This window comes from Phaethon lepturus, unplaced genomic scaffold, assembly GCF_000687285.1.
Source record: "Phaethon lepturus isolate BGI_N335 unplaced genomic scaffold, ASM68728v1 scaffold3189, whole genome shotgun sequence".
Classification (NCBI taxonomy): domain Eukaryota; kingdom Metazoa; phylum Chordata; class Aves; order Phaethontiformes; family Phaethontidae; genus Phaethon; species Phaethon lepturus.
The window spans coordinates 36648-53307 of NW_010565323.1; the positions used below are offsets into that span (position 1 = coordinate 36648).

Here is a 16660-nt window from a genome sequence, read left to right on the forward strand (position 1 = left end):
CTAAGATTTACTACACCAGTAAATATTTTATTGGGTGAACTCTACTGCAGAGCAAAGAAAGGTCCTTTCTTATGAGGCTTGTAGCAGCTCCTCACTGTCATTCCCATGAAATATCATTTCCCTTAACATGTGACTGTAGGCAGTCAGACAATGAGTTTTGAGTTATTGCTGCCAACCCCTCGCTGTGACCAGGAATCTTGTAGGAGGCCAAGTAGCACAAGCAGTTTTCTGAGGAAGTGGTGTGGCTCCAGACATGTCCATGCTCTACAGGGCTTTTCACAGAAAAGCTCATTTCCCCATAGTCAGTCAGAACAGCCAAAAGACAGAGTTGCGTATTTCATACGCTAAATGACACTAACCTGGAGACCCGTCCGTGCATAAAAGCTGTGGGCTGCATTTTTACCCTTCCTGCAAATCTGTACTCCTTAGGTCTTTTTAATAAACTTACAAAATAAATACATAATGAACTGCCTCCACTCCCTTCAAAAGCAGTGTCCAAAGCATCCAAAACAGTCTTTGAAATTTTAGCCCTTGAAAACGAAGTTAACAGCAAAAATGCTATCTTATGACACCTTTAACAGCACTAGAAATATCATGATTCAAGGAAAATTACAATACTGCCCATCTTTGGGGCATAGGCAGTCAATAATTTATCGTTAGCAAAACATATTATATAAGGGGATGTATGCTGTGGCTAGTGGCATTTCTGTTGCTTTTTTATTTCTATAAACCTGTAAAAGGGCTCATAAACAAAATTTTTCACAGTAAGATTGTAACACCGCTAGCAAAGATGTCAGGGATTGTCTTCAGCCCTCCGAGATTATAGCAACTCTCAGGCACAAAAAGGTCCAAGGTTTATCAGTATCTTAACAGTGGCATTATTTTTACAAGGTTGAAATTGAGGTGTTATCACCCTAATACCAAAAGTATTGTTATATTCACAATAGTTAGTATCTTACTCCTTTGTTACACAGAACAGCGATCTCTTTCTAAAGAATTAGAAATTAAAAAAAACACAGAAAATCCTACAAGAACAGCCAGACTTAAGGAATGGCCACTTCTGGCTCAATATGCATAGAATATTTGTTGTTGGGTATGGGAAACCAATAGAAAAACCTCCTCCAGAAAATCTGCTCTCAGACTTTTAATTAGTAAAAATGTGCTCCTGCCAAACTGATGCTCCGGGATGCGCTCAGTGCTCCCCCCCTGCACCAGATGCTGTTTGTTCTGATCAGAATTTCTCATATAAACCCCATTCTGTGCAGAAGTTCAATGGGCCACCATGAAGCGCACCACCAAGGACTTTCAAAAGGAGAAGCAGATGTTAATTTAGTACAGAATTATTTGTAATAACAGTATCCAAGAAAGATACTATCAAGGAAGGCTTAGTACCATGCAGTTTAACCAATACAAGGATAAATGAAGAAAATGCAGAAGCTGGCTGTTAGCATCACAGTTCCTGATAAACTAGAGATTACCAAGTACAACCAGGAGGCCACCTGACAGTACTCTGCTGTGTATAAGCAGTATTTCCTCACAGGGAGTAGGTCTTACAAAATAATTAAGAGGAAAGCCCTTTACAAGAACACTGTTATTTCTTTTCATGCGTGTACAGTAAACAAAAGCACGCACAATAGTGAAGGACATCTTCCATGACTAGTTCCAAATGTGAATTCAGCACGGTCCATGCTGAGCTGCACTAAATGCTGTCAGCAAAAAGAGTGTAAAATACCACTCGAGACCAACATTTAATCAGTGTTACACAACCTGTATTTCTAGAGTTTTTAATCTGGGAAAGCCATATAGCCCAATTTGGGAAAGACACAAAGGAGATCTCGATTCATACAATGATTCAGATTTGAAGGGATCTCAGGAGGCTTTTAGTCCAACCTCCTGCTCAAAGCACAGCCAGCTACCCAGACTGCATTCTTGCAGGCAGTTAGTTCATCCCAATTGCAGGACTTGGCATTTGTCATTGTCAAATTTCATGAGGTTCCTGTCAGCCCATACCTCCCACCTGCCTAGGCTGCTCAATGGCAGTCCTTCCATCAAGTGGGAAGGGACCAGTGGGAAGGTCCATCAGTTCCTCATCCACAAACTTGATGAGGGTGCACTCCATCTCCTCCTCCAGATGCTTCCCGAGGATACGAGGCAGCACAGATATGTGTGGTTCCCTGATGAACTCTGTCTTCAGGTAGAGCATGAGCCATTAACCACCACTCTTTGAGCTGGATGTTCCAAGCAGTTTCTCACCCACCCAGCAGTCCACCTCTCAAGGCATAACAACTCAAAGTGGATACAAGGGTGCTGCAGAGACTCTGTTGAAAGTCTTGCTTAAGGTGAGGTAAGAAACATGCACAGCTTCCCTTATTCATGCATCCTGTAATTTCATCACAGAAATAGGTTGGTCAAGCACAATAATCCATGCTGGCTATTCCTCATCACCATCTTTTTTGTGCCCAAAAGTGTATTTTAAGAGGACTCGCTCCATAATTTTCTCACAGACCAAAGTGAGGTTGACCAGCCTGTACTGTTCCAGATCGTTATTCGTGCTCTTTCTGAACATGAATGCAATTATTTACCTTTCTCTAGTAATCATGTTTCATCTCTGATCTCAAAAACCTTTCAAAGATGATAGAGAGCAGCCTCACTATGATACTGGCCAGACTCTTCATCACTCTCAATACAGCTCGTCTTATCCCAAAGACTAGACTTGGGTCAAGATTTCTCAAGAGATCCTTGACCTCATCCTCACCTGTTGCTAGTCATTCTCCTTGAACCCTCAACTCTAAACACATAGGGCTGTGACACACTGTCAGTGAAGACTGAAGCAAAGAAATCAAGTGTCAGCCTCATTTGTATTGGCTGCTACTAATTCACCCAGCCCATTCAGCACAAGTTCACATTTTCCTTGTTTATTCCTGTACTGCTAAAGCAACAGAAGTTTTTTTTGGTGGTCCTTGATGTCCCTTTTTTCTTGTCCCTCAGCTCCAAGTGTGCTTTGACTTTCCTGCAACCATCCCTACTTGTTTGTGCAATGTTTCTATTTTCTTTCTTTATAGCCTGCTTTCACCTCCTGTATGCTGTTTTTGTAGCGCAGCTCAGTCACAAGTTCCCTGTTCAGCCAGGTCAGTCTCCTGTTACATCTATTTATTTTCCAGGATGCACCATTCTTGTGCTTGGAGGATGCTGTCCTTAAAAACTTGGCAGCCTTCCTCAGTAGATTTATTCTTCAGAGTTGCTTTCCATAGAATCCCATCTACCAGTTCCCTGAATAAGCCCTAAGTCTGTTCTCTTGAAGTCTAGGGTCTGTACTTTATTACTTGCCTTCCTCACTTCCATCGGGATTTTGAACTCCACTATTTCATGCCCTAAGAGATCTTCAACAAAATCACAATTGTTATTGAGCAGTCCATTGATAACACTGCCGTGCCCCCTAAGAGAGCCAGGATTAATTGCTGGGCCTGCTTAGCACCCTCAATCAAAGCTTTTGAAGTGCTGCAAAGACTGTACATTCAGCTGACAGGGAAACAGAGTACAAGGGGTTAGGACAAACCTCTGTATGTAACTATAGAGTATTCCCTCACACTGAGTAACATCATGAGTAGCATCCAGGAATTAGCAGGTTCTGCCAAAATTATACATGTTTTCAATTAAAACACAAAACATTGCACTCTAAAATACAGCAAAGATAAGAAACCAGAGAACAATGTCCATCACAGAATCTGCATCCATACATACCAGGAAGTATTTTTCTGATGAAATATAAATAGCACTATATAATTCATCTAACAACTATATTAGGCAGCTGTCACTAATCAACACTTATTGACACTGCACTATAAGCTGCATTTTCCTTTTTTTTTTTTAACTAAATACCAAGCCTGACTTTTACACTGTTGTGTAAGTTACTGAATGCGAAACATCACTTAGCAAATAAAAGGGTATTTTCTCCTAGACAGGTGCTCACCTTGGGATACTCGTCAGGTAGGTCAGGACATTCTGGAACTCCTTCTCGGGTATCTCACTGAAAGCTGGATAGTCTGGAAAGGTGATAACAGGGCATCCATCTTCCCCTCTTCCACCTACAAAAGAAACAAGCAGCAGGCACGTTTACATGCAAGTCTCTTTACCTAGCCTGCAAATTTCCAGTAATGAAACTACTACTTCTTTTTTTTTGGTGCAGGGCTCATCAGTGTGGACACTGTTTATTCTGAAGAGTCTAGTCCCTTCTTCAGAGCTTAGGAAGTTTTATAGGAAGAAACTTGTTACACCACATTAGATTTTCTCTGTACAAATGTTTTTGCTCATGTCAACACAGTTTTGACACCAGATGGCAGTGCATCTTTCTTTTTATAAACATCAACTGTAAATATAACCAATCTGGAGAAAGAAATGAACTGGGGCGGGGGGGGGAGTTAATCCAGAATTAAGTAGGTGAATCTCCACCTTGAACTGAAGATTGAACCTTCTTACCAGTTTGAACTCATTCCTACCACACCCACCCACCCTCCTTCAGCTAGCTGCTCTGCTTCCAGGGCAGTCTAAAAGAAGTGGCAGAACATTAAAAGAAATGGGGGAAAGTGTTTCAAATGAGATTTCCTGTTCAATTTCTCAGGTCACCGACAAAAGGTGAAGCAGAGCCGAACACCTACACTGCAGTATGTCTGTTGACGAGCTAGATTGCTGGAAAGTTATCTTTGCTTGACAGTTCAAAAAGATAAGAAAAACAGCTAAAAAATGACTGTGTCAAAAGAATAAGGATTTTTTTCCAGACCTGAAATCCGACAATTGTGCAGACATCAGCTGTAAACTGTATTAACAACACCGTCTGATCAGGACAGCAACAGTGATTTGTGAAAATTGCAGTGTGCTATTACCCACTTCAAGTGCCTTTACATCTAACGTTGCCAGAAAAAGAAGAGAGATATTTGAGCTCAGATTCATTTGATACAAGAAACCACCATTTCCCTCCAAAGCCGCATGTAATTAGAAGAGCTCAGATACTATCCTTATGTTAATTTGTGGTGAATCTGACTTCAATCTACCAGCCTACAGGCAATATGGTGCTACCACCATGTAGCTCTTGAAATCAAACTACCTCAGAAAATAATGTGCTCTGGATGCATTTAAACAACACGAAAAAAATACAGCTATAATGCAAATACAACAAGTTTGCAAATGTAACTTTTATGACATATCCAAATGCAGTAACATTAAGTCTTTTAGCTATATAAGTGTTGACAATACAAACGTAAGCTAAGACCAATTTTGATTCTATTATTTTTCATTCTACCCAGGCTCTCAGGACCAAAGCATTTTCCTCTCTCATTAAAAACATTTTTCAAGCATGATAATCATTATTTCTGTTGCTCATGAGGTGTTCTGCTCTCTCTAGAATACCTATTTTTAGGTACAACTATACATTATTTGCAGTATCCCACTCAGTTGCTTGCTTTGTTCTACTTAACTTCTATAATTAGGACATATGAAACAAAAGAAGAACAATATGCTTGCAGGACACATCCTAAAAGCAGAAGCCCGGACTGTGACCTTCAGGAAGTTCCCAGACCACCACTGAATGTCAAGGGCATATACAGCCATCCTGCCTTAATGTTGCCTATTAATTTCTAGTTTCTAGTACACTCATCCCTGGTTATCTCAGGTGGAGACAACTCTGTCCTGCCACATGCTGTTAGAAGACCGTTGTTCACTGATTATCTTTTTCTCCAGTATTTTCCTGCCAGGACACTTAAGCACAAATATACCTTCAAATGCTGCTCAAGTGCTTTTCCTTATAGGACCTTACCTTTAGGGCAGAGTGACCTGAAGTGCTAGTCATAATAAATTCTGTAAAATTTCAGTTTTAACATAGCTGGACTATAGAAGTTGCTTTCCAAATCACAATTTTAATTTACATGACCATCAATGGGAGACAGGCCACTCAGCAAAGTAGTCGCTACTTACAAATGAGTGTTTGTCACTCAAGGTACAAAAAGGGCATGGGAAATAAAACAAAATAAAAATTCTACATTTAAATTGCGTTTGTATTAAATAGTAGTAAATGTAGTAGGTGAGTTCACCTTTTAAAGCGTCCTTTATTCCATAATGAACCTGATGCAGCAAGGAATGATTTTTTTCCTTTATTCAGAATCATGTTTTCTTGCTTCATCTCTGCAGAAGCGGCATTGCACAGTTTATTCCTGAATTAGCTGTGTAAAATGTGATTTTCTTCCCTTCCTCCAGAAGTAAACCAAGCCGCAGAATTTAGGAGGAGATAAAATGGAAACAGGAGTTTGTGAAGCTAGGTTGGGATTTGTTGTTGTTGTTACTTTTGTTTATAGTGAGAGGGAAAGCATGTGAGTGACCAAGTGAACAATTTTACTTCTCTCATCTTTCTTGAAACACAGGTTTAAGGCAAAAATTTAAAACATCTTATTAAAAACAACTCACATAATAACCTCTCAGTATCTCAGAATTATATACACGCAATTACAAAAAAAGGACACACAAAACTTAGATGAACTCTCTAAGTGCTACAACTCATGAAAACAATTAAATTTGTACAGAGCAATTTTTTAAATGAGCAACTGGAATTTTAATCACCATCCAAAATCATAGAACAGTTTGGGTTGGAAGGGACCTTTAAAGCTCATCTAGTCCAACCCCCGCTGCAGTGAGCAGGGACATCTTCAACTCGATCAGGTTGCTCAGAGCCCCGTCCAACCTGACCTGGAATGTTGCCAGGGATGGGGCATCTACCACCTCTCTGGTCAACCTGGGCCAGTGGTTCAGCACCCTCCTAGAGAAAAATGTCTTCCTTATGTCTAGTCTGAGTCTGCCCTCTTTTAGTTTAAAGCCATTTCCTTGTCCTATTGCAACAAGCCCTGCTAAAAAGTCTGTCCCCATCTTTCTTATCAGCCCCCTTTAAGTACTGGAAGGCTGCAAGAAGGTCTCCCCAGAACCTTCTCTTCTCCAGGCTGAACAATCCCATGACTGAGGGATGAAATGATTCCCAAGAATTATTTGAGACTTGTCTCATAACATGCAGCTGTAAGGAATATTCTCCAAATGAGAGGAGAGTCTAAAAATGGAAACACCATAGAAATAAAAAGCACTGAAGTGTATGTCAGCAATTAAAAAAAAAAAAAAATCACAACACCACTTTAAATTAAGTAGATCTGCATTTCTGTGACCCGTCATTAAAGCAAAACTTTTGTTATTAACTAATTTACAAGCCACCGTGGCAACCTATTCAACTGAAACTTTTGTAACAGATTTAGTATCAAGTAAACACAAACTACCTCTCAAATGGAAATTTTTCAGTGGATAAATCTCTACAATTCTAGTAAACCTCCAATTTGGTGTAGCTTTTCTAAATAGATCTATGTCTTAGTCTAAGGCCAGTTATTACAACAGTAACAGCCCTGTGTTTTGGAGAAATACCCTTTTTAAAAACATGTTGAATTGCGTTAGCTCCACAGGATAGGTAGCAAAATGACTCAACTATGCTTAGGAAACAGCACTTCATGTTCCTAACTTCTGTAATAATTATTTAAACAATAGCACCAACTGCTAAAATTATGTGGACCCAGAGCATTGTGATCTCCTTTATGAAAGGAGTAAAAAAATGATCCTTGGAAAACTAGCTGTGCTGCCGTGAGATGGGACTGGTAAAGTTTGCCTGAAGTCTAGGTAATTTAACATTTCTTCTTTATATTCTGCTACATCTAACTCTTCCCATCACAGTTGCAATCTCGTTTGGGTTTGTTTTCTTTTTCTTTTATTAAGCAGGTAGGGTGATAGAGAAGTGCCAAGCCAAGGAAATTGCAACACTGTTTTACACAAATTCTAATCAAAAGGCATACTGATGACTTGGTATCTAAAAACAATAAAAAATGAGAAATAATTAATATTATTTTCAATTGAAAATGGCATTGACAGGGAAAATTACAAAGACTATGAATCGTGCAGCTGCTAAAAAGCACAGACACATTTGCATGTGCACGCACGCATAGAGAAAAGTGCAGTTCCCCACAACCCTGTGAAAGCCATGCTAGTTTTTTTGGTACAGCCAGCAAAATTGGGGAGCAGCAAAGAAGACTACTCAGACTTCCAAGAAAGAAGAGCAGGAGATTATTTTGTAATGTTACCCTAGTTATTCTGCTCCTGTTTTCATAAGAAATGTATTCTCAAAAGCACTCTGCCCAATCCCACAAAAAGGAAGCAAGGTAGTTGGTTATAATTAGATGATGATGGAGCAAAGAGGGAGGTCTCCTAGCCTGAATTTATAATACAAATGAAATGGTATTTGGACTGTAAAAAAAAAAAAAAAGAAAAAAAAAAAAGAAAAAAGATCACTATATTGATCAATACACACACAAGATTCAAGACAATCATCATTGTTAAACGGCTTGGATCTGTAACTCCAGTTCAAAAAGACCTGGCTTAAGTAAAAGTAATCTTGTTTGCAGTCATGTCAAAAGTGCAGTCCCTGTGTGAATGAAAGGCTTGCTTTGCTGTTGTGGTGCTATTATGTTTGTATGTTTCTGATAAGGAATTTCTCCCTTCTACTTGCATAATATACTTAACTGGAGGACCTGGAGTATTTGAAATTATGTGTAGACTTCAATGAGGTAGTGAATAAAAGCTTTATTGCATATTCTTTCCAAAAGAAAACAGGATCAAGAGGAATTTATTAAAATATTCTTTCCTTGAAATGAGAAAGAAGTTTTACTTGCATAACTTCACAAACTGCATTTTGCCCAGGCTGATCAGGAGCAAGTATACTGGCTTAGAAATCAGATTGCAAGAACTAAATTTGTACCTGGATGTATTTTAACTGGAGATCTCTTAGCCATGGATTAATTTTTTTCCTTTCTCTTTACTACTATTTTTTTTTTTAATCTCTACACACAGTGGGTTTAGCACAGGGAATATAAAACAGCAGTTAAGCCTACACCTGTGCAAGACAGAAGGTGATAAGTAACACCTCTTCCACTGTCAATACACAACATATACATTGAACATGTTATATTGGCAACAAAAATCAAGTCAAAATTTTTAAATAACTGATGCAATGTATGTGGTACAGGATCCACTCAGTTCTCAAACACAATTTTACAGACAGACTCAGCACCTGTGGATACTTCAAAGAGAACAGTTTAACCAGTTAGGTATTTTCAGGTCATGTCCACAGAAAAGAGCAAGAGCACAGCCAAGGAAATAGTTACAGAGAGAGAGGAGAAGCTTATTATTTAGAATGATAATTTAAAGGGGCAAAGAAATAAGCATTTTGAAAGCTAGTGCCAATGCTAACTTTCTCAACTGGAGGAAAAACAACTATGAATTGATAGGCAAAAATGTAAGTAGCATGAACTCGTATTTGCATTTCCTTTAATGGAAATATTCTGTTTGAAGTTTTTCAATGCAGAAAGAGGCATTCAAAGGAAAGTGAGCTGAAATAATTGGTTCAGTACTTGTGGTGGCCAAGAGTCTCATTTGCACAACATATAGCTTGCACAATTTAAGATTCTTATAAACACACACACCAGTCTGTACGCTCTTGTTAATCTACATTTATTTTAACATACCTGCATACAGCAATGGCAAATAGTTGCAAAATTGGGTATGAAAGTCACACAGCAACTTTCCAATCAAGGAAAGAGAAAATAAAATATTTATAAAAGAAAATATAAAGTGTGAATGAAAGGCTGCAAGGAATACATTTTCCAAATACTTTTAAATGGACCTTGCAGTGTCCTTTGTGAGGATAAAAAAAACCAACCTCCCCCCCCCCCAAAAAAAAACGGAAGACCCTTTACAATGCAGAAGAAAAAGTGGCTGCATAAATACTAACTAAAGGAAGAAAAAAGACAGGTGAAACAGTGAACTGTGTAGAGAGGATGTTTAATACAGACTAGCAACAACACAAAAGAGTAATGACAATTCCTGCAACGATAAGGACCTTGTTCCACAGAAAGAAAAAACTCCAAGGGAAAAAAAAGTAAGCAGCTGGGCCTGAGGTAAAATATTAACTTCAGGGTTTATAAACTTGTTACGTGAATAATTGATTGAAAACCTCATCCACAGCTTGTCCTTCCATTATATTTAAGCTGAACACACAACTGCATACTCGCTGCTGAGCAACACTTAGAGCCTTCAGCATCTGTAGAAGTAGCCAGCACCTTGACCTCATTGCACTTTGCTATATTTACTGAAAAACTGAAGCATTAATGTAAGTTTTTGCTTTATGTTGTTTCATTTCAAGCCTAATTTGAATGTCCTACAGAGGAAAAGAGACCAAGAGAAAGAAGTGACCCTGACAGAGACCAAAACAGAGAAAGCAGCTTAGGAAGGGTTACAGCCCTTAGCCACAGAAGCAGACTAAGCTTCATTCACTATTCAAGCAAGCGTCCCATGAGACCTAGATACAACCTATTAGAGAAACTAAAGCAATTCTCAAGTATATGTCACATTGTTGCTAAAAAGCCCAAAACTAAAAAGTGAAATGCATCCAGGGCATTACACAATTCACCATACCTGCAAAGATGCTATCTACCAGAAGTATTTGGAATCTATGGACTTCCATTTTAATGAACTTTATGCCATGTTCTAAGATTCCATTTCCAAGGTAACTTTAGTAATAAGCAAAAAGGTCCCCTTCACACACACTATGAATGTCTTCAGTGCCATTCCAGCAAAGCCACTCATAAGTGCAACTGCAAGAACAAATTGTACATAGATCGAGTATCAAAATATTATCTCTGTTCCTTTCTTCATAGAACCCATAACACCACTGTTTGGTACAGCACAGAAAATTAACCGTCACTGTCCTGCAGGAGAATATTAGGATAAAAGAACTGAAGTCCAAAGTGAAATGAAAATGCCTAAGTCAAATTGCCCAAGAGTAATGAAATACAATGGAGAATATAGTCACAGTCCACAGTAATGCAGCTGTCCTACTATTTCAGGCAAACAAAACAGACTTCTAATAGACACGAGAGTGAATAAATAGAAGAAAATAGAATGAGGAACGGCTGCTCTTACTGAGCTCCACTGCACAGTGGATGTAATGAGTGCTGAAGACGCTTGTGGCTGTGCGAACTCAACAGACTTAAGATGTGAACAATCTCCAGTTGGACTCAATGAGCATTTATTCATCTATTATTGTCACCAGTTTCCCCCCCCCCCCCCTTCAGAGGGGTAAAATGCAAACCCTACTTACTGTTATCTAGATAGGCTGATTCTTGCATAAACACTATTATGAGCTATTTTCTGCCCATGGATAAGAAGGAAGAGCTTGGAAAGCCAAAAAAATATACTGCCAGAAAAGAAATGTAGCTTAAACACCATCATCTCAAATGGAGCATGAACAGCCAACTTCATAAACAAAATAATCTTATTTTCAAGTGCTACCACCAGCACATGGAAAACAGTCACTACTGCAGACCCACATTTAATTTAGCTTGTGTGGCACGAATAAATCATAACGGCTAATTATAAGTACAAGAAGATTCAGTGAGCTCTTGCTGAGCAAAGCAGTACATCGCCTCATTCCCCCGTGTCTCTTGATCTGATGCAGGGAGGGATTCAAAGGAAGAGGGAACAGTCATAAAGTCCAGCTTCAGCCTAGGGGTTAAATCTCCTTTATGCCAGGAGGCAGGGCAACCCTGCCAAGCCACCGATGCTCTCCCTCTCTCTGTACGGGAGGGAGGGCAGGGCAGTAACTCCAGCAAGGTCGCTGCTGCAGACCTGCAAGAGCTTTACAGGCAAGAGGGCAGGAAAACAAACTCAGAAGCTTATCGGACACCTGTCTCAGAGCCTGATCAGTGAGCAAAGGCGCTATCTCCCTTTACCCATTACCAGCTGGCTGTGGTTCCACCATCAGGATGGACCAAGCCCAGCAATCAACACCTGCATGGCACATAAATACAGGCCTCCACCACAGGTTATCCGGGGCAAAGACACTCCGTGCTGTGTGAACATGGCTGTGCTGCTTTTAGAGATGGCTTTACACCTAAAAGCAGGTTCCTTTGCAAAAGGCAGGTGGCAATACCAAGGTGAAAACCTCATCCAGAACTTGGTGCTACACATGCCTGACCCCTCGCACTGAGGCTGTGGGGGAAGGTGGTACTGTGGTGCTCGCTCAGACTCTACTTTGGTCAAGTCCAAGGCTTCACTATAGAACCTGGCAGCAGAGCCAGTGGCAGCACAGCCTGTGGGACGAGGACTGCAAGACCACAGGAACCACCAGTGCATCCACGTTGCACTCTCCAACTCTCAGTGAGAACTCAGCTAGCTCAGAGAGCTCTAGGTCAGTGTTTGGGCCGTGTCTCAGGACCAAGCACTGGGGAGCTCAGGGTAAGTACCCACAGCTCCCTTAGCACTGACTACAGGAGACTACATGTTCCCGTACCACGCTCATCAGCACTTCCTTATTTATTTCCCCCTGCTTATTCTTTTATCCTACCCTAAATTCCATCCCATTATCCTAGAAAATGGAAAATTAACTATAATATGAAATTCCTATTATACTTTAAAAAAATTAGATCTTCTTTTCATAGTCCTTAAATAACAAGTCTTTGTAGTCTGTATTTTGAGTTGCTCATAAAATAAGAATTTCTTCTACATGAGACCTCAAAAACTACAAAAGCACAACAGGCCTGACCATATACCTGAGCAATGTCTGTAGGAGGGAACACCATAGTCTTACCTGACAGGTAAGCAAATTGTTTCTTTAACTGGTCCTGAATATCTGCAGCATAGAGGGGAATGATATCCTGATGCATGATTTCATCTGTGGAGGAAAAAAAAAAAATTTGCATTGCAAAGTCATTTTATGTAAAATTTAATAGCAGACATCAAAAAAACTCATCCCTAGAACACAAACACCCAGAAAACTATCCAAGTTTTGAAAAATATGTAAAAATGTTTGGAGTCTGCCAAGGGCAAACTTTTCTTTAAACACCATATTGATAAAAAAGTAAAGTCATGTGGATTTGCTGACACTCGGAAGCAGTACGGGATGTCACCAAAACAAACAGTAGGGCTAATACTCCTCAGGAGTGACGTTGAACAGTGGGGTTTTTATGTATCAAATTCAATTTTTATTAAAACTTTCTCAACTCACAACAAAAGGAAGAGAAACTCATGATGCTTCTAGCCTGTTGTCTAGTGTTCAAATACTCCAAGGCAACAGCGTTCAATAAGATACATAGTACAGGCTTGAAAGGACATCCTCACATTGAACACACGCATTTGTACCTGAACAGTGAAAAGCTCCATTTTTTATCTCAGCCCTTCCACTTTAGCTTAATGACAGACCTACTGCTTTCCCAAGTCTTAATTTTCTGTCACACTGTTTGAGCAGAGGTGTTTCCCACAGCATATTTCCAGAGGTCAAGCAGAAATCTAAGTTTTGCTGACCACAATAAGGACTGCATGACAGAGTTGTCTCATTCATTAAATGATCTCTTCTTTTTTTTTTTAAACAGTGAAACAAAAAGTTTTATTCTTTTGCAATTTCTAAAAATTAATTATTCTGCATTTTTATCCTCATTGAAAAGCAGTGATGGGATACCTAGCATTTTCATTATTTGGTTTTGAACGTTTCTTTTAACCTGGCATTGGATAAAGAAGTTCGTTTTTAATGTACATTGAAATGCCATGAAGATAGACTCAAATCTGACACTCAAAACAGTGAACATGCACAGGAAAGGTAAGTAAAAACCTAAAAGTGATGTAAGGATAAGTGTCATCTGCATTGAAATACAAACTGATCAAACATAAGTAAAGCTCTGGCCCTCAAGGAAGGGACTTGCTATTACTGAGATCTTTCAAATGCTAGATCTTAAGGGGACAGCCACTCACTTTTGCAAGTGATTCTCATGTGTGTAAAATTCTGAGAACTGTAATTACTTGAGAACAGCAAAAACCCCCACTTTCAGTTACTTCTTCCAGATAAGCAACAACTTATACTGGGAAACAGAACTTCTCTGTTCTCTTTTGTCCAGTTGGGCAGAGGAAGACCCATGACCACTTTCAAGGTCACACACTGATCAGAGCTATTTTTCTGCATCCGGTGAACTACTGCTCAATCAGAAGACCTCTGCATACCACGCTGTCAAATCCATAAGTAGATGCGTTTTAACTGTTAAGTCATATTTCACCCAGACTTTCAGTTATGTCATCATCTTAATGTTTTTATGAGAAAACTGAACACAGATCTTTCAGAAGTCCAATCTCAGGTGGCCAAGTCATTTCCGGAATAGGGGACCGCCTCAAAGGGAAAAGTATTTTAGGTTTTATTTTTGCTGTCAGTGCTTTTTAATAAGAGGAGCCCTCCTGCAGCAGTGTTTAAGAAACTAAAGTAAAACACTCCTGATTCTGCAAACCAATGCCTGCAGGTGGACCCATTTACCTGAATATAACGTACTGCTGGATCTACACCTAATTTTTTTCTGGGAGAAAAGGGAAAAGAATGTATCACTTTGTAATACACCATTCCTGCCTGCAGTCACAGGCAGAAATAATTTTCATTTTTGCAGCATAAGCATGTATTACAATAGGTATGTTTTGCATATGCAAGTAAATATGTGACACACACCATTCAAGCGGGCAAGATGTTTGTAAGTCAGGAAAACTCTTTATGTTTCCCAGATACATAATGATCACTCTTTCCTCATGTATCTGTGTGATCAATCCCACTGCAGTCCTGACTTGTGCCAGGTAAAGACACAAGCCTAGATTTGATTGCCCCAGTGTTCTCTCTGGCAGGAACAGCAGCTTTTGCAATCAGCACCGGGCAGCCCACAACCTTGCGGTCTCCCCCTGGTTTTAAACTCAGTTTTAACTCAAATTTAAGAGTCAGTGTGTTTGCAACTGTGAGAGCAGCACACGGTGCCAGTTCACAGATGAAAAACCTCCAGAAGCCCTTCCTGCTGCACCCTCCTCCACAAAAGCACAGCCTCCTTCTCATCTTGCTCACCTGGTTTCATGACACTCTTCAGGGAGCAGAGTATATGTAAAGATCAGAGCTGATTTTCAATAATTTCAAACAACTGACATAACAAGTAGCGGCACAAGACAATGCAAGAAAATGCAACTGTTGGAACTGCTGAACAGTTTGCATCCTGCAGCTTGACAGGATACACCTGAACCTAGCATCAGTGCTCACAGATGTAGCCAGAAATCCCTCTCCAACACCCTGTGTCCTTCCAGAGAAGATGCAATTGTAAAAACTCATCCCTCTGCATAATTTCCTTTATATTTACCATCCCTCTAGAACAGAGACTCCATCACAGTTTGTCTGGGACTGAACATGATTTCACTTTAAGTCTGTCCATCATTACTTGAATATGCTATTTCCTTAACAGGATAAACTAAGGAAAGGCACGCATGCTAAACAGACTGCGAAGGACCACACTCCTTATGCTCATGGGCTCTGGGGAAAATAATTTCTTGGAAATATTCTTTAAATAGAGAACCCATCACCTGCTACAGTCTTTAGGGACAATTTCCATTTTAGTAAAGCTAATTAAGTGCACATTAAAATACAGAATTACTGAAAATCTGTTCACTGTTTTCTAAGGAATTTTTATAGGCTCCAACTCTACTTTCACTTACATGGATTAAGATTTACACAGCCCATGATTTTCCCTGTTCTACCTTGACTGCTTTACATAATATTTTCAAAACAGAGACCTAAGAGTTTGTCTGTTTTACTGTATCTAAAATTGATGGCTGAAAAGAGATGCTTACACCAAAACATGCTAGAATATCCAGTCTTTCCTGAAGAGCTCATTTAAAGAGTTTTCCAGAGCAGTCTGTTTAAAATTAAGCCCCTGGGATTTATAATGCATCTGGTATTGTGGGTGCTAATAAACAATAAAATAAGGTTCTGCAAAGTTATTACTGCTTTTTTTATCTTTTTAAAATTTTTTTTAAATTGAACACACATAATAGCTAGGAATGCATGAAGGGTTTTTTTTCCCCTAAGCTAACAACTGGAGGTTCTTTAAAAACCACATTATCTAGTGTTTACAGTATGATTGTAAGTGGAGGACAGACATGTCATCTTGCTAACATAAAGGAATCAGTTAAATGCATGGTTTCCATTTAAAAAAGCCTCTCTCTTTAAAAATGGGAACGACAGTCTTGCGGATATATAACCTTCTAATTCAATTTTAAATCTTGCTTTGATAGTCCTGTCTCTGTGATGGAGGAAGACTGCTTAGACAGGCCTGACCCTGTCCCATCAAAGGCATCTGACTGCATTTCAAATGAGGCACGATGACAGATTTAAGCACAAGAGCACAAAGATAATTTGTGCTTGAACTACCTGGTGCCAGTAAGCCCTGAAGAAACCCGAATCTGAGAAAATGATCAATATCACTCAAGTCAAGATTTGCACTTATTGGTAAAAGCTCTTCTTTCTTTTCCAATGAAACCGAAAGTCATCATCATTCGGAGTTTGCCTGACATGCCAAGCCACTCTCCATCATTTATCAGCAGTCCTGGTTAACAGGGGAGGTCCCAGATGACTAGAGGCTTGCCAATGTGACACCCATCTACAAGAAGGGCCGGAAGAAGGATCCTGGGAACTACAGGCCCATCAGACTGACCTTAATATTGGGGAAGATCATGGAGCGGTTCGTCT

The 16660-nt window shown here is 39.6% G+C and overlaps 1 protein-coding gene across 1 annotated transcript in view; it reads right to left on the reverse strand.

Annotated features, from left to right (window-relative positions):
• The window catches only part of MCF2L (MCF.2 cell line derived transforming sequence-like), a gene marked incomplete at its 3' end in the record, with an annotated part of 47226 nt that extends 34399 nt beyond the window's left edge, over positions 1-12827 (reverse strand). Inside the window, exons 1-2 of the mRNA XM_010295133.1 lie at positions 12716-12827; positions 3971-4085 (exon numbers count right to left, since the gene is read on the reverse strand). Coding sequence (XP_010293435.1) covers positions 3971-4085; positions 12716-12827 — 227 coding nt within the window. The remainder of the gene's footprint in view (positions 1-3970; positions 4086-12715) is intronic.
• Between the last annotated feature and the right edge of the window lie 3833 nt (positions 12828-16660).